Below are 25,060 nucleotides of genomic sequence, written 5' to 3' on the forward strand. Positions count from 1 at the left end.
AATATGCGGTGATTCAAATTTGTCTGGATTAACCTCAGTTTGCCATTTCTCTTCGCAAGTCTCCAACCAATCTACAGAGCTGCATCCTCTGACAATCCTCAAATCTATCTCCCACTCCACCAACCTGCCATCTGCGAACTCAATAATCAGACCAGGAAGTACCCTGGAGGGTGTCCACTTGGCAATAGGGATACATCCTTCAAACATTTGAGTTCATCCATGGAGTTCATCAGGGTTGTTGTCAGCAAAGAGTCCTATCAACCTCAGACAATTCACAACCAGATGATGCCAACAGAGATGTTAGCCAACGGGAAGATGTGCCTGGAATGTGACAATAAACTGAAATTGCAAGGTCGTAATGAGGACACGGGTACAACCTAGTTAGCTGTAAATTTCAAACTTATACCAGGAAATTCTCCATCACTCCATGTTTGATTACGTAGATAGAGCTCGATAAAGTGAAGGAGGTGAAAATCCTAACAAAATATTTGTGTGTTATAATTCAGGATCAGGATGAAATCAAACCTTTCCTAAAATAAATAACTTATAATCCTATGATATTTTGAGAATGCAATAACGTGGCTGCTGAGATTAATTTGTTCTCTTTAAAAAATGTTTAAAATTTCACTGTCACTGTTTAAATTTGAGATTAAACTTTTCAGGGAAGAGATCAAAGAAAAAACATGAAGCTACCTCGGACAAAAATAAAGTTTCCCTAGAGGTCCAAGGTAATGGGTATGAACATTTCATATGATTTTCCTGTAAGTGTGTGTGTTGGTACATGGGTGAGTGTATTTGTATGTGCATTTGGATGTATTTCAGCGTATATATGTGTGTTGGTCTGTGCAGGTGTGTGTGCATCTGAGTGTATTTGAGTATGCGCATGTCGAATGTGTGTCAGCGTGTGTGTGTCAATGCGTGTGTGTCAGTGTGCATCTTTGTGTCAGTGTGCATTTGTGTATGTGCGTGGGTGTGTGTGCCAGTGTGTTTTTGTGTCAGTATTTGTCAATACGTGTTGTGTGTGTTTGTGTTTCAATGCACGTGTAAGTGTGTGTGCATATTTATGTATCAGTGTGCATCTGAGTGTTTGTGTCAGTGTGCATTTGTGTGTTAGTGTGTGTCGATGTTTGTGTGTCAGTGTGCGTCTGTCAGTGTGAGAGTGTATCTTTGTGTGTCAATGTGTTTCTGTGTGTGTGTGTGTTTTTTTAATTCATTTACAGGATATGGGCATCGCTGGTTATGCCAGCATTAATTGCCCATCGCTAGTTGCCCTTCAGAAGGTGGTGATGAGTTGCCTTCTTGAATTGCTGCAGTCCCTCAGGTGTAGGTGCACCCACTATGCTGTTAGGGAGGGAGTTTCAGGATTTTGCCCAGCGACAATGAAGGAACCATTGGGGCAAAATCCATATTGTCGATCACAGCCAAGCTTTTCCAGAACACCGTATCATGCCTACACTTGAAAGGAAGTCTGAAATAGTAGCCAGAGATCAGAAAACAGGAAGGGATCAGAGACGGGTTGGGGAGATCGCCAGGTAGATTCAGTTTACATGGAGATTGGCTAGATGGACAGGCGACTGATAGCGGAAGGTGACAGGTCACGGTAGGGTAGCTGGGCAGGGAAAGCTCTCTCACCCCTCCTGTGCTGGGAAAATACTGTGGTAACCACAGTTCTCTCTTCATTCCAGCTGTTGAATTTCCTGATCTCTGGGAAATCCATCCTGTAGCTGTAAAAATGGCTTCTAAAATATTACGCAAGCAGTTACATTTAAATATTACAATTAATATCGAACCATAGAATTCCTATTGTGCAGAAGGAGGCTATTTGGCACATTTCACTGAACTTATGAAAGAGCCACTGCCTGGACCCACCTCACCTGCCCTATCCTTGCAATCCCGTAACCCCACCTCACCTGCACATCTTTGGACACAAAGGGGCAATTAAGCATGGGCAATCCACCTAACCGGCACATCTTTGGACTGCGGGAAGAAACCAGAGCACCCGGAGAAAACCCACGCAGACACGGGGAGAAAGTCCAAACTGCACACACAGTCATCCAAGGCGGAGTTGAACCCGGGTCCCTGGTGCTGTGCGGTAGTAGTGCAAACCACATTGCCACCATGCTGCCCCAATCAACCTTTTTAGAACAGGTGAGCTTCCTTTCCCCCAATCTCACTTCAATTAAACTGTAAGTAGGTGGGTTTATGATAGGCTGGGTTCAAGTTTTATCATTTTTAACAATTTAACCCCTGTTCACCCGAGAACATAGAACATTACAGCTCAGTACAGGCCCTTCGGCCCTCGATGTTGCGCCGACCTGTGAAACCACTCTAAAGCCCATTTACACTATTCCCTTATCGTCCATATTTCTATCCAATGACCATTTGAATACCCTTAGTGTTGGCGAGTCCACTACTGTTGCAGGCAGGGCATTCCACGCCCTTACTACTCTCTGAGTAAAGAACCTACCTCTGACATCTGTCTTATATCTATCTCCCCTCAATTTAAAGCTATGTCCCCTCGTGCTAGACATCACCATCCAAGGAAAAAGGCTCTCACTGTCCACCATATCTAATCCTCTGATCATCTTGTATGCCTAAATTAAGTCACCTCTCAACCTTCTGCTCTCTAACGAAAACAGCCTCAAGTCCCTCAGCCTTCCCTCATAAGATCTTCCCTCCATACCAGGCAACATTGTGGTAAATCTCCTCTGCACCCTTTCCAATGCTTCCACATCATTCCTGTAATGCGGCGACCAGAATTGCACGAAATACTCCAAATGCGGCTGCACCAGAGTTTTGTACAGCTGCAACATGACCTCATGGCTCCAAAACTCAATCCCTCTACCAATAAAAGCTAACACACTGTACACCTTCTTAACAACCCTCTCAACCTGAGTGCAACTTTCAGGGATTTATGTAATTGGACACCGAGATCTCTCTGCTCATCCACACTACCAAGAATCTTACCATTAGCCCAGTACTCTCTTCCTTTTATTCCTTCCAAAATGAATCACCTCACACTTTTCTGCATTAAACTCCATTTGCCACCTCTCAGCCCAGCGCTGCAGCTTATCTATGTCCCTCTGTAATATGTAACATTCTTCCGCACTGTCCACAACTCCACTGACTTTAGTGCCATCAGCAAATTTACTCACCCTCCTTCTACGCCCTCCTCCAAGTCATTTATAAAAATGACAAACAGCAGTGGCCCCAAAACAGATCCTTGTGGTACACCGCTAGTAACTGGACTCCAGTCTGAACATTTTCCATCAACCACCATCCTTTGTCTTCTTCCAGCTAGCCAATTTCTGATCCAAACTGCTAAATCACCCTGATTCCCATGCCTCCGTATTGTCTGCAGTAGACTACAGTGGGGAACCTTATCAAATGCTTTACTGGAATCCATACATACCACAGCAACGACTTTACCCTCATCCACCTTTTTGGTCAACGTCTCAAAGAACTCAATAAGGTTTGTGAGGCACGACCTACCCTTCACAAAACAGTATGGACTATCTCTAATCAAATTATTCCTTTCCAGATGATTATACATCCTACCTCTTATAAACCTTTCCAAGACTTTGCCCACAGCAGACGTAAGGCTCACTGGTCTATAGTTACCGGGGTTGTCTATACTCCCCTTCTTGAGCAAGTGGACAACAATTGCTATCCTCCAGTCTTCTGGCACTATTCCTGTTGACAAAGGTGACTTGAAGATCAAAGCCAAAGGCTCAGCAATCTCCTCCCTAGCTTCCCGGAGAATCCTAGGATAAATCCCATCCGGCCCAGGGGACTTATCTATTTTCACACTTTCCAGAATTGCTAACACCTCTTCCTTATGAACCTCAAGCTCTTCTAGTATAGTAGACTGAATCTCAGTATTCTCTTCGACAACATTGTCTTTTTCCTGTGTGAATACTGACGAAAAATATTCATTTAGCACCTCTCCTATCTCCTCGGACTCGAAGCACATCTTCCCACTACTGTCCTTGACTGGCCCTACTCTTACCCTAGTCATTCTTTTATTCCTGACATATCGATAGAAAGCTTTAGGGTTATCCTTGATCCTACCTGCCAAAGACTTCTCATGTCCCCTCCTGGCTCTTCTTAGCTCTCTCTTTAGGCCCCTCCGAGTGAACTTGTAACTCTCGAGCGCCCTAACTGAACCTTCATGTCTCATCTTTACATAAGCCTCCTTCTTCCTCTTGGCAAGTGTTTCGACTGCTTTACTAAACCACGGTTCCCTCGCTTGACCACTTCCTCCCTGCCTGACAGGTACATACTTATCAAGGACACGCAGTAGCTGTTCCTTGAACAAGCTCCACATTTCCATTGTGCCCATCCCCTGCAGTTTTCCTCTCCATCCGATGCATCCTAAGTCTTGCCTCATCGCATCATAATTGCCTTTCCCCCAGGTATAACTCTTGCCCTGCGGTATATACCTATCCCTTTCCATCACTAAAGTAAACGTAACGAATTGTGATGTAGAGATGCCGGTGTTGGACTGGGGTGAGCACAGTACGAAGTCTTACAACACCAGGTTAAAGTCCAACAGGTTTGTTTCGATGTCACTAGCTTTCGGAGCGCTGCTCCTTCCTCAGGTGAATGAAGAGGTACCTCTTCATTCACCTGAGGAAGGAGCAGCGCTCCGAAAGCTAGTGACATCGAAACAAACCTGTTGGACTTTAACCTGGTGTTGTAACGAATTGTGATCACTATCACCAAAGTTCTCACCTACCTCCAAACCTAACACCTGTCCTGGTTCATTACCCAGTACAAAATAAATATGGCCTCGCCACTTGTTGGCCTATCGACGTACTGTGTGGGAAACCCTCCTGCACACATGGGACAAAAACAGACCCATCTAAAGTACTCAAAGTAAAGCGTTTCAAGTCAAAATTTGGAAAGTTAAAGTCCCCCATAACAAAAACTTTGCAACCCTTTCCTCTACATCTCTGGAACTTTTTGGAGGCCTATAGAAAACCCCTAACAGGGTGACCTCTCCTTTCCTATTTCTAACCTCAGCCCATACTACCTCAGTCGACGAGTCCTCATCAAACGTCCTTTCTGCCACCGTAACACTGTCCTAGACTAACAATGCCACCACTCCCCCCCTCTTTTACCACCTTCCCTGAGCTTACTGATATATCTAAACCCCGGAACCTGCAACAACCATTCCTGTCCCTGCTCTATCCATGTCTCCAAAATGACCACACCATCGAAGTCCCAGGTACCAACCCATGCCGCAGGTTCACTCACCTTATTCCGGATGCTCCTGGCATTGAAGAAGACACACTTTAAACCACCTTCTTGCCTGCCGGTACACTCCTACAACTTTGAAACCTTACTCATGACCTCACTACTCTCAACCTCCTGTATACTGGAGCTACAATTCAGGTTCAATCCCCTGCTGAACTAGTTTAAACCCTCCCGAAGAGCATTAGCAAATTTCCCCCCCCCAGGATATTGGTACCCCTCTGGTCCAGGTGTAGACCATCCTGTTTGTAGAGGTCCCACCAACCCGAGAATGAGCTCCAATTATCCAGAAATCTGAAACCCTCCCTCCTGCACCATCCCTGACGCCACGTGTTCAACTCCTCTCTTTCCCTATTCCTCGTCTCGCTAGCACATGGGCCAGGTAACAACCCAGAGATAATAAATCTGTTTGTCCTAGATCTAAGTTTCCACCCTAGCTCCCTGAATTCCTGCCTTACATCCCTATCCCTTTTCCTACCTATATCATTGGTACCTATGTGGACCACGACTTGGGGCTGCTCCCTCACCCCTTAAGGATCCCGAAAACACGAGCTGAGACATCACGGACCCTGGCACCTGGGAGGCAACACACCAACCGCGTGTCTCTCTCGTTCCCACAGAATTTCTGATCTAGTTGTTACCCATGCCACATGCTAGCGAGACGAGGAATAGGGAGAGAGAGGAGTTGAACACGTGGCTACAGGGATGGTGCAGCGGGGAGGGATTCAGGTACCTGGATAATTGGGGCTCATTCTGGGGTAGGTGGGACCTCTACAAATGTGACGGTCTACACCTGAACCAGAGGGGTACCAGTATCCTGGGGGGGGGGGGAAATTTGCTAATGCTCTTCAGGAGGATTTAAACTAGTACAGCAGGGGCTTGGGAACCTGAATTGTAGCCCCAGTATACAGGAGGTTGAGAGTAGTGAGGTCATGAGTAAAGTTTCAAGGTCGCAGGAGTGTACCGGCAGGCAGGAAGGTGGTTTGAAGTGTGTCTACTTCAATGCCAGGAGCATCCGGAATAAGGTGGGTGAACTTGCGGCATGGGTTAGTACCTGGGACTTCGATGTTGTGGCCATTTTGGAGACATGGATAGAGCAGGGACAGGAATGGTTGTTGCAGGTTCCGGGGTTTAGATGTTTCAGTAAGCTCAGGGAAGGTGGTAAAAGAGGGGAAGGTGTGGCATTGTTAGTATTACGGTGGCAGAAAGGACGTTTGATGAGGTAGTATGGGCTGAGGTTAGAAACAGGAAAGGAGAGGTCACCCTGTTGGGAGTTTTCTATAGGCCTATGGAAAGTTCCAGAGATGTAGAGGAAAGGATTGCAAAGATGATTCTGGATAGGAGCGAAAGTAACAGGGTAGTTGTAATGGGGGACTTTAACCTGCCAAATATTGACTGGAAACGCGATAGTTCGAGTACTTTAGATGGGTCCGTTTATTGTCCAATGTGTGCAGGAGGGTTTCCTGACACAATATGTAGATAGGCCAACAAGAGGCGAGGCCACATTGGATTTGGTACTGGGTAATGAACCAGGCTAGGTGTCAGATTTGAGGGTAGGTAAGCACTTTGGTGATAGTGACCACAATTCGGTTACGTTTACTTTAGCGATGGAAAGGGATAGGTATATACCGCAGGGCAAGTGTTATAGCTGGGGGAAAGGCAATTATGATGCGATTAGGCAAGACGTAGGATGCATAGGATGGGAAAGGAAACTGCAGGGGATGGGCACAATTGAAATGTGGAGCTTGTTCAAGGAACAGCTAATGCCTGTCCTTGATAAGTGTGTACCTGTCAGGCAGGGAGGAAGTGATCGAGCGAGGGAACTGTGGTTTGCTAAAGTAATTGAATCCCTTGCCAAGAGGAAGAAGGAGGCTTATGTAAAGATGAGACGTGAAGTTTCAGTTAGGGCACTTCAGAGTTAGCCAGGAAGGACCTAAAGAGAGAGCTAAGAAGAGCCAGGAGGGGACATGAGAAGTCCTTGACAGGTAGGACAAGGAAAACCCTAAAGCTTTCTATAGATATGTCAGGAATAAAAGAATGACTAGGGTAAGAGTAGGGCCAGTCAAGGACAGTAGTGGGAAGTTGTGCGTCGAGTCCGAGGAGATAGGAGAGGCAATAAATGAATATTTTTTGTCAGTATTTACACAGGAAAAGGACAATGTTGTCAAGTAGAATATTGAGATACAGGCTATTAGACGAGACGGGATTGAGGTTCATAAGGAGGAGGTGTTAGCAATTCTGGAAAATGTGAAAATAGATAAATCCCCTGGGCCGGATGGGATTGATCCTAGGATTCTCTGGGAAGCTAAGGAGGAGATTGCAGAGCCTTTGGAATTGATTTTTATGTTGTCATTGTCCACAGGAATAGTGCCAGAAGACTGGAGGATAGCAAATGTTGTCCTCTTGTTCAAGAAGGGGAGTAGAGACAACCCCAGTAACTATAGACCAATGAGCCTTACTTCTGTTGTGGACAAAGTCTTGGAAAGGATTATAAGAGATAGGATTTATAATCATCTCGAAAGGAATAATTTGATTAGGGATAGTCAATACGGTTTTGTGAAGGGTAGGTCATGCCTCACAAACCTTATTGAGTTCTTTGAGAAGGTGACCAAATAGGTGGACGAGGGTAAAGCAGTTGATGTGGTGTAAATGGATTTCAGGAAAACGTTTGATAAGGTTCCCCATGGTAGACTTGCAGAAAACCCAGAGGCATAGGATTGAGGGTGATTTAACGGTTTGGATCAGAAATTGGCTAGCTGTAAGAAGACAGAGGGTGATGGTTGATGGGAATGTTCAGCCTAGAGTTCAGTTACTGGTGGTGTACCACAAGGATCTGTTTTGGGGCCAATGCTGTTTGTCATTTTTATAAATGACCTGGTGGAGGATGTAGAATGATGGGTGAGTAAATTTGCAAATGACACTAAAGTCGGTGGAGTTGTGGACAGTGTGGAAGGATGTTTCAAGTTACAGAGGGACATCGATAAGCTGCAGCGCTGGGCAGAGAGGTGGCAAATGGAGTTTAATGCAGAAAAGTGTGAGGTGATTCATTTTGGAAGGAATAAGAGGAAGGCAGGGTACTGGGCTAATGGTAAGATTCTTGGCAGTGTGGATGAGCAGAGAGATCTCGGTGTCCATGTACATAGATCCCTGAAAGTTGCCACCTAGGTTGAGAGGTTTGTTGCAAAGGCGTACAGTTTGTTAGTTTTTATTGGTAGAGGGATTGAGTTTCGGAGCAATGAGGTCATGTTGCAGCTGCACAGAAGTCTGGTGCGGCCGCATTTGGAGTATTGCGTGCAATTCTGTTTGCCGCATTATAGGAAGGTTGAGGAAGCATTGGAAAGGGTGCAGAGGCGATTTACCAGAATGTTGCCTGGTATGGAGGGGCGATCTTATGAGGAAAGGCTGAGGGACTTGAGGCTGTTTTCGTTAGAGAGAAGAAGCTTAAGAGGTGACTTAATTGAGGCATACAAGATGATGAGAGGATTAGAAAGGGTGGACAGTGAGAGCCTTTTTCCTCGGATGGTGATGTCTAGCATATGGGACATAGCTTTAAATTGAGGGAAGATAGATATCGGACTGATGTCAGGGGTAGGTTCTTTACTCAGAGAGTAGGGCGTGGAATACCCTGCCTGCAACAGTTTGGACTCACCAAAATTAGGGGCATTTAACTGGTCATTGGATAAACATATGGACGATAATGGAATAGTGTAGATGGGCTTTAGATTGGTTTCACAGGTTTCACAGGTCGGCGCAACATCGAGGGCCGAAGGGCCTGTACTGCGCTGTAATGTTCTATTGTCTATTCTATGTCACTTTAAGAGCTTCCTGGCAGAAGCCCCTGATGTCAGTAAAGGGTTCCACTCGATGTTCAGCTGGTGTGCAATCATCAGAAGGAGATCATGCTCGTTTGTGCCAGGTATCCTGACAGTTCCCGTGGCTCCCACATCCTGAGTCACTCCCAGGTGCCACAGACATTTGAGGGGCTGTGACACTTATAGGTTGGTTGTTGGGTGGCAAGGCTTACCTATGAAGAGATGGCTCATGATACCCATGCATCATCCTCAAAGTGCCTTGAAGGAGAGGTACACGTGCATTCTGTGCCAAGATCCATCATTGAGAAATCATTGCCACCCTGAAGATGCACTTTTCAGTGTTTGGGACCGTTCAGGTAGGGCTCTGCAGCACTCCACAGAGGGTGTTCCACGTCATCCTTGTCTGTAGTGTCCTTGACAACCTGCTGCTTCCAAAGGGAAAGACACGGAGAAGGCTAATAACGCCTTGGACGAGGAGGACATGAAAGGGCCAGGACCTGAAGAGGGAGATGATGGTCAAATTCTGTTTGATGCCATTGTAGTGGTAGGATGTGGAAGACTTGCTTGTTCTACTCTGATAGCCACAAGATTTCAGCAGGAATAAAGTCCAGTCAAAGGGACCAGATGCAATTCTCCTGTCCCTTAGCGCCATGCCAATGATTGGAAAGGCCTTTAGGAACAGTGACATCACAAGCAAGGTCAGCAATCTGTATTGAACCTGCAATCCTCAAGGCTCACAAAGGCCTCGTTCTTGGAAAGCTCAGCACACAAAGCTTTATATGTGTGCAGGTGTGTGAGATGGAAGGCAGCACACCAATGCACATTATGCAGCAATTGTTCCTTGAAGGAAGCACTTTGGGCAGTCACAGAGATTTGCACATGAAAGCAGAGGCCATCATATGTTTTCACACTCACAATGAACACAGCTCAATGCTGATAGTGCAACATCACATTTAGTCTTCCAAGACACAGAATACACAATTCTATGGTGTTTTGCAAGGCTTAAGGATCAAATCTCAATTTGCAGTCACTTTCATCATGGTTAGGTGGATTGGCCATGATAAATTGCCACTTAGTGTTCCGGGTTGTGCAGACGACGTGCAGAGATAGGGCCTGGTTAGGGTGCTCTTTCAGAGGGTCGGTGCAAACAGGATGGGCCAAATGGCCTCCTTCAGCACTGTAGAGATTCTATGATTATCCCTTACATTGCACAAGGGATGAGTGATGGATTTGTGTCCACTAAACATCACATTAAGGCTCACAATTGGAAGCAATCACACAGATAGATAGTGGGTGGGGTTCTCCCTTTTGGGGACTAAGTCCCCACGCCCGCCGGAAAATGGGCAAGAATCACTCCGGACTTTTTCCTCGAAAGTCCGGGGCGATTCCCCGTTTTCCAGGGGGCTAGTAGGGCCCGGATATACGTCCCGCTGCTCTGGCTGCCGGAGGGGCCCAGCTGTCCAGACCGCGCGACCGCGCATGCGCACGGCGGCCGCAAGCGGGTCCACACATGTGTTCGGCGGCCCACTTCGGAGCGAGCACCGCCAACATGGTGGAGCCACACAGCGGGCCCACGCAGTAAGGTTGATACCCCCCAGAACGAGATGGCCCGCCGAACGGTGGCCCCCCCAATCACGGGCCTGGCGACCGCTGAGGCCCCACCCGGAGTCAGATTTCCCCCCCCGCCCCCAACAGGACCGCAGCCGTGGATCCGAGCTCCCGCCGGGTAGTACCAGATGTGAACCATGCCGGCGGAGTTCAGCTGGTCGCAGAGAATCGCCGCGGGGGTCTCTTTCAGCGGTCCCCAACCGGGGCCGCATCGACCGTGCACGCGCGACTGGTGGGTCCGCAGAGAATCGCGGAAGCGCCGTCACGCCGGATTTCCGGCATGAATGGCTATTCTCTGCCCCCGCCCCGAGCACGATTCCGGTGTGGAGGGTCGGAGAATCCCGCCCCTTGCTCTCCCAGCAATAAGAGAGCACGTAGATTCATATACAAGAGGATTGCACACATAGAACTTTAAGAGCTTCCTGGAAGGAAGTGGAAGGCGTCATTAACTCAAAATATATTTACAAAGGTGCATGATAAGTGTAATGAGTGAACATCCACACCACAATAGTGATCTCAGTATTTCTTACTCTTGCTACGACATCTTGCTGCATCATTGATAACTGTAGCAGAGGTGGAGACAGCCTGTTGACTGCAATGTCCTGTTGTCTGTGATAACCTTCGCAGGTGTCCTCCGGGTTGTGGCCTGGAAGACCCCAGCCTGGCAAGGGTCTCCTGCTGTGGGGTAGGTGCACAGTCCTCAACCAGTCCCTCAATGGGAAATGCCATTGGCCCGCTGGCAGGATGGAGAATCTGTCTCAGAAACAGAGAATCTCGCCCATTGTTTCTTACACTGTGCTGCTGCAATGAAATATTACAAAATGCACTGATACTGAAAAACATTATTGTCTTGCAGATTCTGCCAATTCTCAAAAATATAAGCTGAAAGAAATTAAAGGTGAGTGCTATGTGAGTGTATTTTTCTTCTCAATGAGCCCATTTGACTAGATAATATTGCAGTGGGAAGCTTTTGTTTTAATCGGTTTAGAAAATAAAGTTGAGTAATTGTTCAAAGAACAATGAATGTTCAGGTTAAGCTTCTTTTGGGCCCGGACAAGACCTTTTATAATCCAATTCTCTTTTAAACTTACTGACGACTTCCCATGACAATTGGAGAATAAAACGTGTTGATCATTTCAGCACTATAAGACCATAGGAGTGGAAGTAAGGCCATTCGGCCCATCGAGTACACTCCACCATTCAATCATGGCTGATTTCAACTCCATTTACCGGCTCTCTCTCCATAGCCCTTAATTCCTCGAGAAATCAAGAATTTATCAACTTCTGTCTTAAAGACACTCGACGTCCCGGCCTCCACCGCCCTCTGTGGCAATGAATTCCACAGACCCACCACTCTCTGGCTGAAGAAATTTCTCCTCATCTCTGTTCTAAAGTGACTCCCTTTTATTCTAAGTCTGTGCCCTGCTAATAGTCTCCCCTGCTAATGGAAACAACTTCCCTACATCCACCCTATCTAAGCCACTCATTATCTTGTAAGTTTCTATTAGATCTCCCCTCAACCTCCTAAACTCCAATGAATATAATCCCAGGATCCTCAGACGTTCATCGTATGATAGGCCTACCATTCCTGGGATCATCCGTGTGAATCTCCGCTGGACCCGCTCCAGTGCCAGTATGTCCTTCCTGAGGTGTGGGGCCAAAAATTGCTCACAGTATTCTAAATGGGGCCTAACTAATGCTTTATAAAGCTTCAGAAGTACATCCCTGCTTTTATATTCCAAGCCTCTTGAGATGAATGACAACATTGCATTTGCTTTCTTAATTACGGACTCAACCTGCAAGTTTACCTTTAGAGAATCCTGGACTAGGACTCCCAAGTCCCTTTGCACTTCAGCATTATGAATTTTGTCACCGTTTAGAAAATAGTCCATGCCTCTATTCTTTTTTCCATAGTGCAAGACCTCGCACTTGCCCACGTTATATTTCATCAGCCATTTCTTGGACCACTCTCCTAAACTGTCTGAATCTTTCTGCAGCCTCCCCACCTCCTCCATACTACCTGCCCCTCCACCTATCTTTGTATCATCGGCAAACTTAGCCAGAATGCCCCCAGTCCCGTCATCTAGATCGTTAATATATAAAGAGAAGAGCTGTGGCCCCAACACTGAACCCTGCGGGACACCACTCGTCACCGGTTGCCATTCCGAAAAAGAACCTTTTATCCCAACTCTCTGCCTTCTGCCTGACAGCCAATCGTCAATCCATGTTAGTACCTTGCCTCGAATGCCATGGGCCCTTATTTTACTCAGCAGTCTCCCGTGAGGCACCTTATCAAAGGCCTTTTGGAAGTCAAGATAGATAATATCCATTGGCTCTCCTTGGTCTAACCTATTTGTTATCTCTTCAAAGAACTCTAACAGGTTTGTCAGGCACGACCTCCCCTTACTAAATCCATGCTGACTTGTCCTAATACGACCCTGCACTTCCAAGAATTTAGAAATCTCATCCTTAACAATGGATTCTAGAATCTTGCCAACAACCGAGGTTAGGCTAATTGGCCTACAAATTTCCATCTTTTTCCTTGTTCCCTTCTTGAACGGGGGGGTTACAACAGCGATTTTCCAATCCTCTGGGACTTTCCCTGACTCCAGTGACTTTTGAAAGATCATAACTAACGCCTCCACTATTTCTTCAGCTATCTCCTTTAGAACTCTAGGATGTAGCCCATCTGGGCCCGGGGATTTATCAATTTTTAGACCTCTTAGTTTCTCTAGCACTTTCTCCTTTGTGATGGCTACCATATTCAACTCTGCCCCCTGACTCTCCGGAATTGTTGGGATATTACTCATGTCTTCTACTGCGAAGACTGATGCAAAGTACTTATTCAGTTCCTCAGCTATTTCCTTGTCTCCCATCACAAAATTACCAGAGTCATTTTGGAGCGGCCCAATGTCAACTTTTGCCTCCCGTTTGTTTTTAATGTATTTAAATAAACTTTTACTATCATTCCTAATGTTACTGGCTAGCCTACCTTCAAATTTGATCCTCTCTTTCCTTATTTCTCTCTTTGTTATCCTCTGTTTGTTTTTGTAGTCTTCCCAATCTTCTGACTTCCCACTACTCTTTGCCACATTATAGGCTTTCTCTTTTGCTTTGATGCATTCCCTAACTTCCTTTGTCAGCCATGGCTGCCTAATCCCCCCTCTGATAACCTTTCTTTTCTTTGGGATGAACCTCTGTACTGTGTCCTGAATTACTCCCAGAAACTCCTGCCATTGCTGTTCTACTGTCTTTCCCACTAGGCTCTGCTCCCTGTCGATTTTCGTCAGTTCCTCCCTCATGCCCCTGTAGTTACCTTTATTTAACTGTAACACCTTTACATCTGATTCTACCTTCTTTCTTTCAAATTGGAGATTGAATTCGACCATATTATGATCACTGCCTCCTAAGTGCTCCCTTACTTTAAGATCTTTAATCAAGTCTGGCTCATTACATAACACTAAGTCCAGAATGGCCTGTTCCCTCGTGGGCTCCATCACAAGCTGTTCCAAAAAGCCCTCCTGTAAACATTCAATGAATTACCTTTCCTTGGGTCCACTGGCAGCATTATTTACCCAGTCCACCTGCATATTGAAGTCCCCCATGATCACTGTGACCTTGCCTTTCTGGCATGCACTTTCTATTTCGTGGTGCATTTTGTGCCCCCGGTCCTGACCACTGTTAGGAGGCCTGTACATAACTCCCATTATGGTTTTTTTGCCTTTGTGGTGCCTCAACTCTACCCACACAGACTCCACATCATCTGATCCTATATCGTTTTGTGCTATTGATTTAATTTCATTCCTAATTAACAAGGCAACCCCACCCCCTCTGCCCACCTCTCTGTCTTTTCGATAGGTTGTGAATCCCTGGATGTTTAAATGCCAGTCCTGAACCCCCTGCAACCATGTCTCTGTGATGCCTACCACATCATACCTGCCAGTCACAATCTGGGCCACAAGCTCATCTACCTTGTTCCGTACACTGCGCGCATTTAAATATAGCACCTTTAATTCTCTATTGTCCGTCTCTTTTTGTTTTCTTAGTGTGGTGGACCTTGGTTTACTGAGCCTTTCCATACACTGTGTCATATTTTGTGGGATGGGGACAATTGTAACCACTCTTGAGTTTTGTCTGTTCGTGTTTTTTTGTATTCCTAAGCAGCTACGCTCCCCGCTGATTACTTCACCTCTTGGTTCCCTGACTTTCCCTTCCCCCCAATCTTTAGTTTAAAGTCCTATTGACCACCCTATTTACTCTTTTCGCCAGAACACTGGTCCCAGCTCGGTTCAGGTGGAGACCATCCCAACGGTATAGGTCCCCCCTGTCCCAAAACTGATGCCAGTGTCCCATGAAAAGGAACCCCTCATCCCCACACCACTCTTTCAGCCACGTGTTAACTTCCCTTATTCTTGCCTCCCTATGCCAATTTTCACGTGGCTCGGGCAGTAATCCGGAGATTATGACCCTTGAGGACCTGTTTTTTAATTTGAATCCTAGCTCTTTATAATCTCTAAACAGGTCCTCTTTCCTAGACTTGCCTATGTTGTTGGTACCGACATGGACCACAACAACTGGATCTTCCCCCTCCCTCTCCAGTATCCTTTCAAGCTGGTCAGAGATGTTCAATAAGTACATTTAAGTTGTTTGTAGATCTAATTGTAGATCTAAAGGAGAGGTGCTAAATGAATATTTTTCATCAGTATTCACACAGGAAAAAGACAATGTTGTCAAGGAGAATACTGAGATTCAGGCTACTAGACTAGAAGGGCTTGAGGTTCATAAGGAGGAGGTATTAGCAATTCTGGAAAGTGTGAAAATATATAAGTCCCCTGGCCCGGATGGGATTTATCACAGGATTCTTTGGGAAGCTAGGGAGGAGATTGCTGAGCCTTTGGCTTTGATCTTTAAGTCATCTTTGTCTACAGGAATAGTGCTAGAAGACTGGAGGATAGCAAATGGTGTCCCCTTGTTCAAGAAAGGGAGTAGAGACAACCCCGGTAACAATAGACCAGTGAGCCTTCCTTCTGTTGTGGGCAAAATCTTTTAAAAGTTTATAAGAGATAGGATGTATAATCATCTGGAAAGGACTAATTTGATTAGAGATAGTCAACACAGTTTTCTGAAGGGTAGGTCGTGCCTCACAAATCTTATTGAGTTCTTTGAGAAGGTGACCAAACAGGTGGATGAGGGTAAAGCAGTTGATGTGGTGGTGTATATGGATTTCAGTAAAGTGTTTGATAAGGTTCCCCACGGTAGGCTACTGCAGAAAATACGGAGGCATGGGATTCAGGGTGATTTAGCAGTTTGGATAGAAATTGGCTAGCTGGAAGAAGACAATGGGTGGTGGTTGATGGGAAATGTTCAGACTGGAGTCCAGTTACTAGTGGTGTACCACAAGGATCTGTTTTGGGGCCACTGTTGTTTGTCATTTTTATAAATGACCTGGAGGAGGGCGTAGAAGGATGGGTGAGTAAATTTGCAGATGACACTAAAGTCAGTGGAGTTGTGGACAGTGCGGAAGGATGTTACAAGTTACAGAGGGACATAGATAAGCTGCAGTGCTGGGCTGAGAGGTGGCAAATGGACTTTAATGCAGAAAAGTGTGAGGTGATTCATTTTGGAAGGAATAACAGGAAGACTGAGTACTGGGCTAATGGTAAGATTCGTGGCAGTGTGGATGAGCAGAGAGATCTCGGTGTCCATGTACATAGATCCCTGAAAGTTGCCACCCAGGTTGAGAGGGTTGTTAAGAAGGCGATCAGTGTGTTAGCTTTTATTGGTAGAGGGATTGAGGTTCGGAGCCATGAGGTCATGTTGCAGCTGTACAAAACACTGGTGCGGCCGCATTTGGAGTATTGCGTGCAATTCTGGTCGCCACATTATAGGAAGGATGTGGAAGCATTGGAAAGGGTGCAGAGGAGATTTACCAGAATGTTGCCTGGTATGGAGGGAAGATCTTATGAGGAAAGGCTGAGGGACTTGAGGCTGTTTTCATTAGAGAGAAGAAGGTTAAGAGGTGACTTAATTAAGGTATAAAAGATGATCAGAGGATTGGATAGGGTGGACAGTGAGAGCCTTTTTCCTTGGATGGTGATGTCTAGCACGAGGGGACATAGCTTTAAATTGAGGGGAGATAGATATAGGACAGATGTCAGAGATAGGTTCTTTACTCAGACAGTAGTAAGGGCGTGGAATGCCCTGCCTGCAACAGTAGTGGACTCACCAACACTAAGGCCATTCAAATGGTCATTGGATAGACATATGGACAATAAGGGGATAGTGTAGATGGGATTTAGAGTGGTTTCACAGGTCGGCGCAACATCGAGGGCCGAAGGGCCTGTACTGCGCTGTAATGTTCTATGTTCTAATTCTTAACTGACAGTGCCAACAATGTAAACAACCACACTTTTAAATGACTAACAGAACATGAACAAAGTTAATGAGCTGGAGGTAAATCAATACAATCAGAGCATCGAATCCCGAACAATATTTTACAGGGGATATGCCAACTTTATCACTGGAAATGGTGAAATTATTAAATTATTATTATGTTAAACATTGCTTACAGCAATGCCAAATTCAATGTCCAGGTTTGGGCTGACAAGTTGCATGTTCCATTCGTGCCATGCAAAATCAGGGCCACCTTCAAAAAGAGAGGATCGAACCATCAATGCTATTAACATTGCTGAATCCCCCACAGTCAACATCCTGGGGGTTACCATTGATCAGAAACTGAACTGGACTAGCCATATTAAAACTGACCCTCCAAATCACTCACCACCCTGACTTGGAAATATATAATTGTTCCTTTACTGTCGCTGGGGCAAAATCCTGGAGCTCCCTCACGAACAGCACGGTGGGTGTACCTACACTTCAAGGACTGCAGCGGTTCAAGAAGGCAGATTAAAGGCTAGGAATCCTACGGCGAATCTTACGGTGAATAACTCACCATCTGACACCCCATAGCCTGTCTGTCATCTACAAGGCACAATGTTGTCAGGAATGTTATAGAATACTCTCCACTTCCCTGGATGAGTGCAGCTCCAACAACATTCACGAAGCTTGACACCATCCAGGACAAAGCAATCTGCTTGATTGCTCCCATTCCACAAACATCCAAACCCTCCGTCACCGACGAACAGTGGCAGCCGTGTGTACCATCTGGAAGATGCACTGCAGTATTCACCAAGGTTCATTAGGCAGCACCTTCCAAAAGCCACCTCTGCAGGCAATCGAACAAAGCTCATCCCTTGTTACAGTGAGGTATCTGTACCCCTCTGTCAACTTCCCCGCCAGGATGTCGAATGGTGTTTGTGGGAGCACCACAATGGCACATTCAACAAACTCGGATGTGCTGTCTGTCCCTTCAGTGTTTCAATACTTTGACATCCAAGCACCTGTACTCTTATCAGCAGATGCCTCTCAGCACAGATTCGGAGCAGCATGCATCCAGAATGGCAGACCAGTGGCTTTGGCAAGGGCTCTCACTGATGTGGAACTCGCTATGCCCAGATTGATTTGGAACTTTCTGCCCTTGGATATGGGGAACAGATAGTGAGGTGGATTTGAGACCAGGACGAGATTAGCCCTGATCTGATTGAATGGCAGAGCAGGCTCGAAGGGCTGAATTGCTCTTAATTCTTATGTTCCTATGCCATAGTCTTCACATATCAGAAATTCCATGGTTTCACTTGGGGCCGTCCTGCCAACATTGAAATTGATTACCATCCTTTAAAATCCCTCCATACTACATCACCACACCCACAGCAGACGATGCTCACGCTACAATGCTACAACCTCAGTTTGATCCACATGCGCGGTGAGGAGCTATACCTCGCTGATGCTGTCTCCCGGGCTTACTTAGCCATCACTGAGCAAGCAGATTATGAGGAGGACATTGGTATTATGATGATTCAGACACTGTTATCCCACAGAATCGAGGAAGTCCAAGCTGCCCTTACAGGCGGACCACACGTGCAGGCAGCTCCATGACATCATCATGAAAGGAAGGCCCAGGATGCAAAATGAACATCCCCGCAAGCTCAACACTTTTCAAGCCATGAGAGAGGAGATAACCTTGCAGGATGGACTAACACCGCGTGGCCCTGGGGTTTGTCACCCTGAGCTCTCTGCGAGATACTGCACCCAGTAACTCCACCATGGACATCCAGGGTGGAAGCAACAAAGTGTAGGGCAAAGACAATCATGTACTGGCCCTCAATGTATGGTGACATAGAGAGGTAAGCGTCCAGATGGGCACTCAAGCCTCATCAAATCAAAGAACCACTGCACCCCATGAGGTCGCATACCTTCCATGACCACTCACCATGGCAAGTATATTTCCCTGGAATGGAAGGCAACACCTGGTATTATGGTCCCAGACTAGACACCAACAGTGGCTAGGATACTGGACAGAAAGCCCAACATTTTATTTTAATTTTGTAAGATGTGAGGAAAGGATACCTCGCTCCAGGAGTGATTTATCATAGATTATCATCGAATTTACAGTGCAGAAGGAGGCCATTCGGCCCATCAAGCCTGCACTGGCTCTTGGAAAGAGCACCCTACCCAAGGTTAATACCTCCACCCGATCCCCATTAGCCAGTAACTCCACCCAACACTAAGGGCAATTTTGGACACTAAGGGCAATTTATCATGGCCAATCCACCTAACCTGCACATCTTTGGACTGTGGGAGGAAACCGGAGCACCCGGAGGAACCCATGCACACACTGGGAGGATGTGCAGACTCCGCACAGACAGTGACCCAAGCCGGAATCGAACCTGGGACCCTGGAGCTGTGAAGCAATTGTGCTATGCACAATGCTACCATCACACAAAATAAGGATATGGTTTATTAAAGCAAACTTTATGACTAAAACAGTATTAAAATATCTTTAACATCACACCAGAAAATAACTTCCAATTACTCCTTAAACTCAATACAGTGAATACAATACCCTTAACTGTTATCTTTATTTCTACTCAAACAACAAGAAAAAATATCTTGCCTCTCAATCCACTTTGACTACCAATAACACATAGGAATACCTGCTTTACAGAGATGTTCTTTGAGGAAGAGCGATCTCTCGACACTGCATTAAAAAAATCTGAATCCTGTCAGAACCTTGCAGAAACTCTGGCTGTATGTCTTCAGAAGATGCTTCTCAGCTTGATTCAGCTCTTCTTGTCAGACAAGTGTGAGCTGCATAGAAAGACTGTTAGTCTCTTTTAACTGAACTGCAGTGAGAGCAAAGTGCTTGACCTCTGGCCACAGCATCATCTAGAACTCCAGTGACCTGCTTTCTGAAAAATCCCTGATCAGCTCCACCCAGAAACAACATCAATTTACCACGGTGAAATCTAATTAACTCCACAGGGAATCCCCTTAATCCGAAGGAAGCTGCATTATCCCAAGCTTTTTACGATTCCTTAATTGTACCTTTGGTTCCCAGAACCTATGTTGTCTTTCAACTAAGATTTATTTTTTGAAAACATGACCCTATACTAATACTAACTCAAATACTAACCCTTACTGCGACATTTCAAAAAACGATAATTCAATTTTTCTGAAATTCCTCTGTTCATCACACTAGTCCTTGCTGATTCATTCATGGGGTGGTATGAAGTTAATTCCTCGCCCCATATAAAGAGCACCACAATAGTTGGAAAGCTGACAAGACTTTTTGCTGCCCATCTCATTGCACAATGCCCAGCAGTTTGTCTCCAGGGGTTCAAGGACTTTGCATGTGCATGGGACTTTGTGCGCATTGGGGGCTACTTGTACTATATTAAATCAAATGGTGTGGCGGAGAAAAGCACCTCCTCAGAAAATGCCTCTGTGACAACACAGACGTCAATCCCACAATACATAGTCTGTGCAACTTACCAAAAGAAAGTCTGCCTTCACCAGCACAGAGAATGTTCTCGAGCGCACTGGAACCATGATCCCTGTCGCTAAGGTCCTGATGCAACCCCAAGTGAAAACAAATGTGAGCGAAGCCCTCGTGAAACAGCAACAAAGCGGGAAAAGACTCTTATGCAGACTCAGTACTCTGGAGCCAGCCAGGCAGTCAGCATGCAAACCACATGCAGCCATGACAAACTGGCAGTGGTACACATCTATGTGCCCCAGCTAAACAGTTATATGATTGCCTCAGATTGTGCGTGTATGTCAGGAACCGGCATTCTCTGTTACAGATACCTGAACCGCCACCACCAACTGCCACAGATGTTGACACATTGAGTCAACAATCTATGGCCCTTGCATTGGTGAAGATGGAGCCCCCTCCTGCTGCCATTGCAGCGAATCCTTCAGCAGGAGTATATATATATATATATATACCAATTTTTGGAAGGGGGGATGGGACTGGCTTGGGCTTTGTGCCAGGTTTTTGTGGACAAATTCATGCTTTCTGCAATTTCAATATTCAACATTGTTCTTTGGCAACTAAAATGGGAAGATGTAGAATGTGTATTCATGTATATATTGCCATGACCTGTACACAGGAAGTGATATGTTGGTAGCATGGGAGTTCTCGCCAATATGGCTACAGGTCGAGCATGTAAGGGCTGCTGAAGATTTTGAACAGTTTCCTTTGTCATTGTTTCTACACAACCCAGCAACTTTATAGCTACAGACAGTGCCCCCAGTGCCTCTCCAGCGATCCTCAATCTTCTTCATCTAATGTGGTCTATTGCTACGTTTGTTTGTCCCCAGGATGCACATCAGAGATGGAAGCAATCTGCTGCCTTCCACACCCTGTGGCCTTTGATGCCCTTGCTCTGCAGGGCCTGGGGCCCCGGCCGATATACTCGTGTTACTGGTTTTGCCATGCCACTCTGTTCTGCCCACTGCCATTGAGATGCAAAAACCAGTGTCAGAAATGGCGGGGGGGGGAGGGTTCAGGAGATGGAAACCGCCGCAATGTCCTTGGTGGAAGGCCCTAGGTGTCCTCCAGCACTTCCTCCTCACTGATTGTGCCCGTGGGGCCCTGGGGTCTCCATGGGATGGAGAGGCAGATGGAGTGAGCCTCTGCCAGTCCCGACACTTCCCTATTGTCCGCACAATGATGTCAGTGCCCTCAGCGATGGTCCTCTGTGACTCGGCCAGGCTCTGCAGTATCTTGGCAATGTCAATCTGTGTCTGGGACATGTCCCTCATCCACTGGGACATGATATTGAGGCCCTCAGCCATGGCCATCACAGACTGAGGCATAATGGTCTACTCGGAGCTCTTCTCTGAGGACGCCATTGGATGGCCCGGCCCCATCAGATGGAGGTACTGTGAGGCAATAGACATGTGGTTTGGCTGAAATGAACTACTCACTTGAGACAGGTCATCTGGGTGAAGGGACAGTAGATCCTCACTGCTGCGGTGCAGACCACCCTCGCTGTCAGTAACTTCTCTCTCCTTGGACAAATCTGTGATTTCCTAGACCCACGTTCCTCATGGGAGGTGAGGATATGAATCTCTGGTTTTCCACTTCCCCACCCCCCCTCCCCACAACTCATCTTGGCCCTTTCATACTTTTTACTGGCTGTCTTCTGCAGGCCAAAGAGAAGGCTTTGTGTGTTGTGTGCTTGATGGATTGGGGGAGTCCATGGCAAGTCGCATGTGTGAGCGCCACAACTTGACATGAATCATAGAATTTACAGTGCAGAAGGAGGCCAATCAGCCCATCGAGCCTGTACCGGCTCCTGAAAAGAGCACCCTACTTAAGCCCACGCCTCCACCCTATCCCTGTAACCCAATGACCCCACCCAATCTTTTTGGACACTAAGGGCAATTTAGCAAGGCCAATCAACCTAACCTGCACATGTTTGGACTGTGGGAGGAAACCGGAGCACCCGGAGAAAACCCACGCAGACACAGGGAGAACATGCAGACTCCGCACAGACATTGACCCAAGCCCGGAATTCAACCTGAGACCCTGGAGCTGTGAAGCAACTGTGCTAACCACTGTGCTACTGGGCTGCCCTAAGGGGTTGTGCTGGTGGATCCCAGGGGTTGCGAAGGAACAAGAATGAAGATCAGATGTGAGGAGGCAGAAAGGTGTCAGCCAGTGATTTGTGGGGGTCGATGAGGTGGGTGGAGGGAATTTGAGGGGTTGGCAGGTGGAATTGATGCCAGGAGAGTGGTGATAACTGGCCCGTGCAGCTCGGTGGAGGTCGTTGGTCTTCTTCCGGCATTGGACAGCCACAGCCACTGCCACTGCCTCCCAGGCAGCATTGGTAGCCCTGCTGCTGGACCTCCGATCCCCTCAGGGGAACAGCTTGTGCGGTCTCACATCCACTGCGCCCAGAAGCCTTGCGAGGTCGGCATTTCCAAAGCAAGGAGCAGGTCTACATTCTTCCATGCTTGTGTTATGACTGGAGTGAGTGGTGAGGGGGTGTTTCAAAACAGTTCCCTCTTGTTAGCGATGAGGCGCAGAGGCGCAAGTCCAGCGAAACAGATGGTGAGACAGCCAATAATGGCGAGAAGCTGGTGGGGGCTCATTTCCAGCACTAAGTGCTGTTCGGTAAGGGCCACAATCTCGCTGGCACATCCATTGGGAAACATCCTGTCAATCATGCCTGAGAGCATGTAAATCAACGTAAAATCATGACCCTGGTCTGAAGTACAATCCAATAAAGAGGATATCGGAACATTTAATGATGCTGAGTTTTGTGCTGGAGAATAGTTGGTTCAAACGATATTACTTACAACACACTGTTAATACTGAAGGTAATCAGAGAATAAAGGAATTTACAGTGGAGAAGGAGGCTATTCGACCCATTGGAAACAGCACCGTACCTGAGCACTTGCCTCCACCCCATCGCAGTAACCCCACCTATCCTTTTGGACACTAAGGGGCAATTTAGCACGGCCAATCCACCCAACCTGCACATCTTTGGACTGTGGGAGGAAACCGGAGCACCCGGAGGAAACCCACACAGACACTAGGACAAACAGAGTTATTATCTCTGGGTTGTTACCCGTGCCACATGCTAGCGAAACGAGGAATAGGGAGAGAGAGGAGTTGAACACATGGCTACAGGGATGATGCAGGAGGGAGGGTTTCCTGAAATGAATATTTTTCCTGTGTGAATATTTTTTGTCAGTATTCACACAGGAAAAAAACAATGTTGTCGAGGAGAATACTGAGATACAGGATGTCAGAAGTAGGTTCTTTACTCAGAGAGTAGCAAGGGTGTGGAATGCCCTGCCTGCAACAGTAGTGGACTCGTTAACACTAAGGGCATTCAAATGGTCATTGGATAGACATATGGACGAAAAGGGAATAGCGTAGATGGGCTTTAGAGTAGTTTCACAGGTCGGCGCAACATCGAGGGCCGAAGGGCCTGTACTGCGCTGTAATGTTCTATGTTCTAAGTTCTCTGACACAGCGAGAAAGTGCAAACTCCGCACAGACAGTCATCCCAGGCCGGAATTCAACCCGGGACCCTGGAGTTGTGAGGCAGCAGTGTGCGACGGTGCCGCCCCACTAATGTTTAGATGTCTCATTGACTTGAGGCACTGAGGATAACTCATGTTGTTTTCCTTCAATCCATTAAATAAAACCTCACCAATCACTCTATTCAGATTGGGCAACATTGTGAGTTCTTTCTTTAAATATTACAGTGGCGTATACACACTGCTGGCAGGCTGTCGCTCGTGAGCCTTTTAATTGGTCAACTAACATAGTCCAACCCTGTGTCATGTGACATATTACATCACATTCGAGCAGCACGATAGCATAGTGGTTAGCACTGTTGCTTCACAGCTCGAGGGTCCCAGGTTCGATTCCCGGCTGGGTCACTGTCTGTGCGGAGTCTGCACGTTCTCCCAGTGTCTGCGTGGGTTTCCTCCGGGTGCTCCGATTTCCTCCGGGTGCTCCGATTTCCTCCCACAGTCCAAAGATATGTGGGTTAGGTGGACTGGCAATGCTAAATTGCCCTTAGTGACCAAAAAGGTCACTGTAGGGGTTACAGGGATAGGGTAGATACGTGGGCTTGAGTAGGGTGCTCTTTGTAAGGGCCGGTGCAGACTTGATGGGCTGAATGGCCTCCTTCTTCACTGTAAATTCTATGATCTATAATATCCTGTTTGATGATGTATACAGATTATGGACACACTTGAAGACATACTACAACAACATGTACCAAGACCACATGGAGGATCCATTGCAGGAGGGGGGGTTTGGTTGGATTTAACTAGAAAACTCATTGATATACTGTCTCAGGTAGTTCCTTGCTGCATATTTAGAACATTCTCACAAGCATGAGTAGATATTTTTTTTCTTTCATGGGGTGTGGGCATCGGTGACTGGGCCGGCATTTTTGCCCATCCCCGAGGGCATTTAAGTGTCATCAACATTGCTGTGAATCTGGAGCCACGTG

The 25,060-nt window shown here is 46.6% G+C and overlaps 1 protein-coding gene across 8 annotated transcripts in view; it reads left to right on the top strand.

Moving 5' to 3' along the window:
- The window catches only part of LOC140390078 (kyphoscoliosis peptidase-like), a 930,728-nt gene that overhangs the window by 758,779 nt on the left and 146,889 nt on the right, over positions 1-25,060 (top strand). For all 8 annotated transcript variants that reach the window (XM_072474955.1, XM_072474961.1, XM_072474960.1 and 5 more), the window contains 2 exons: positions 663-728; positions 11,533-11,574. In XM_072474955.1, the coding sequence (XP_072331056.1) occupies positions 663-728; positions 11,533-11,574 (108 nt within the window). The remainder of the gene's footprint in view (positions 1-662; positions 729-11,532; positions 11,575-25,060) is intronic.

The sequence above is a fragment of the Scyliorhinus torazame genome, chromosome 14, assembly GCF_047496885.1.
Source record: "Scyliorhinus torazame isolate Kashiwa2021f chromosome 14, sScyTor2.1, whole genome shotgun sequence".
NCBI lineage: Eukaryota > Metazoa > Chordata > Chondrichthyes > Carcharhiniformes > Scyliorhinidae > Scyliorhinus > Scyliorhinus torazame.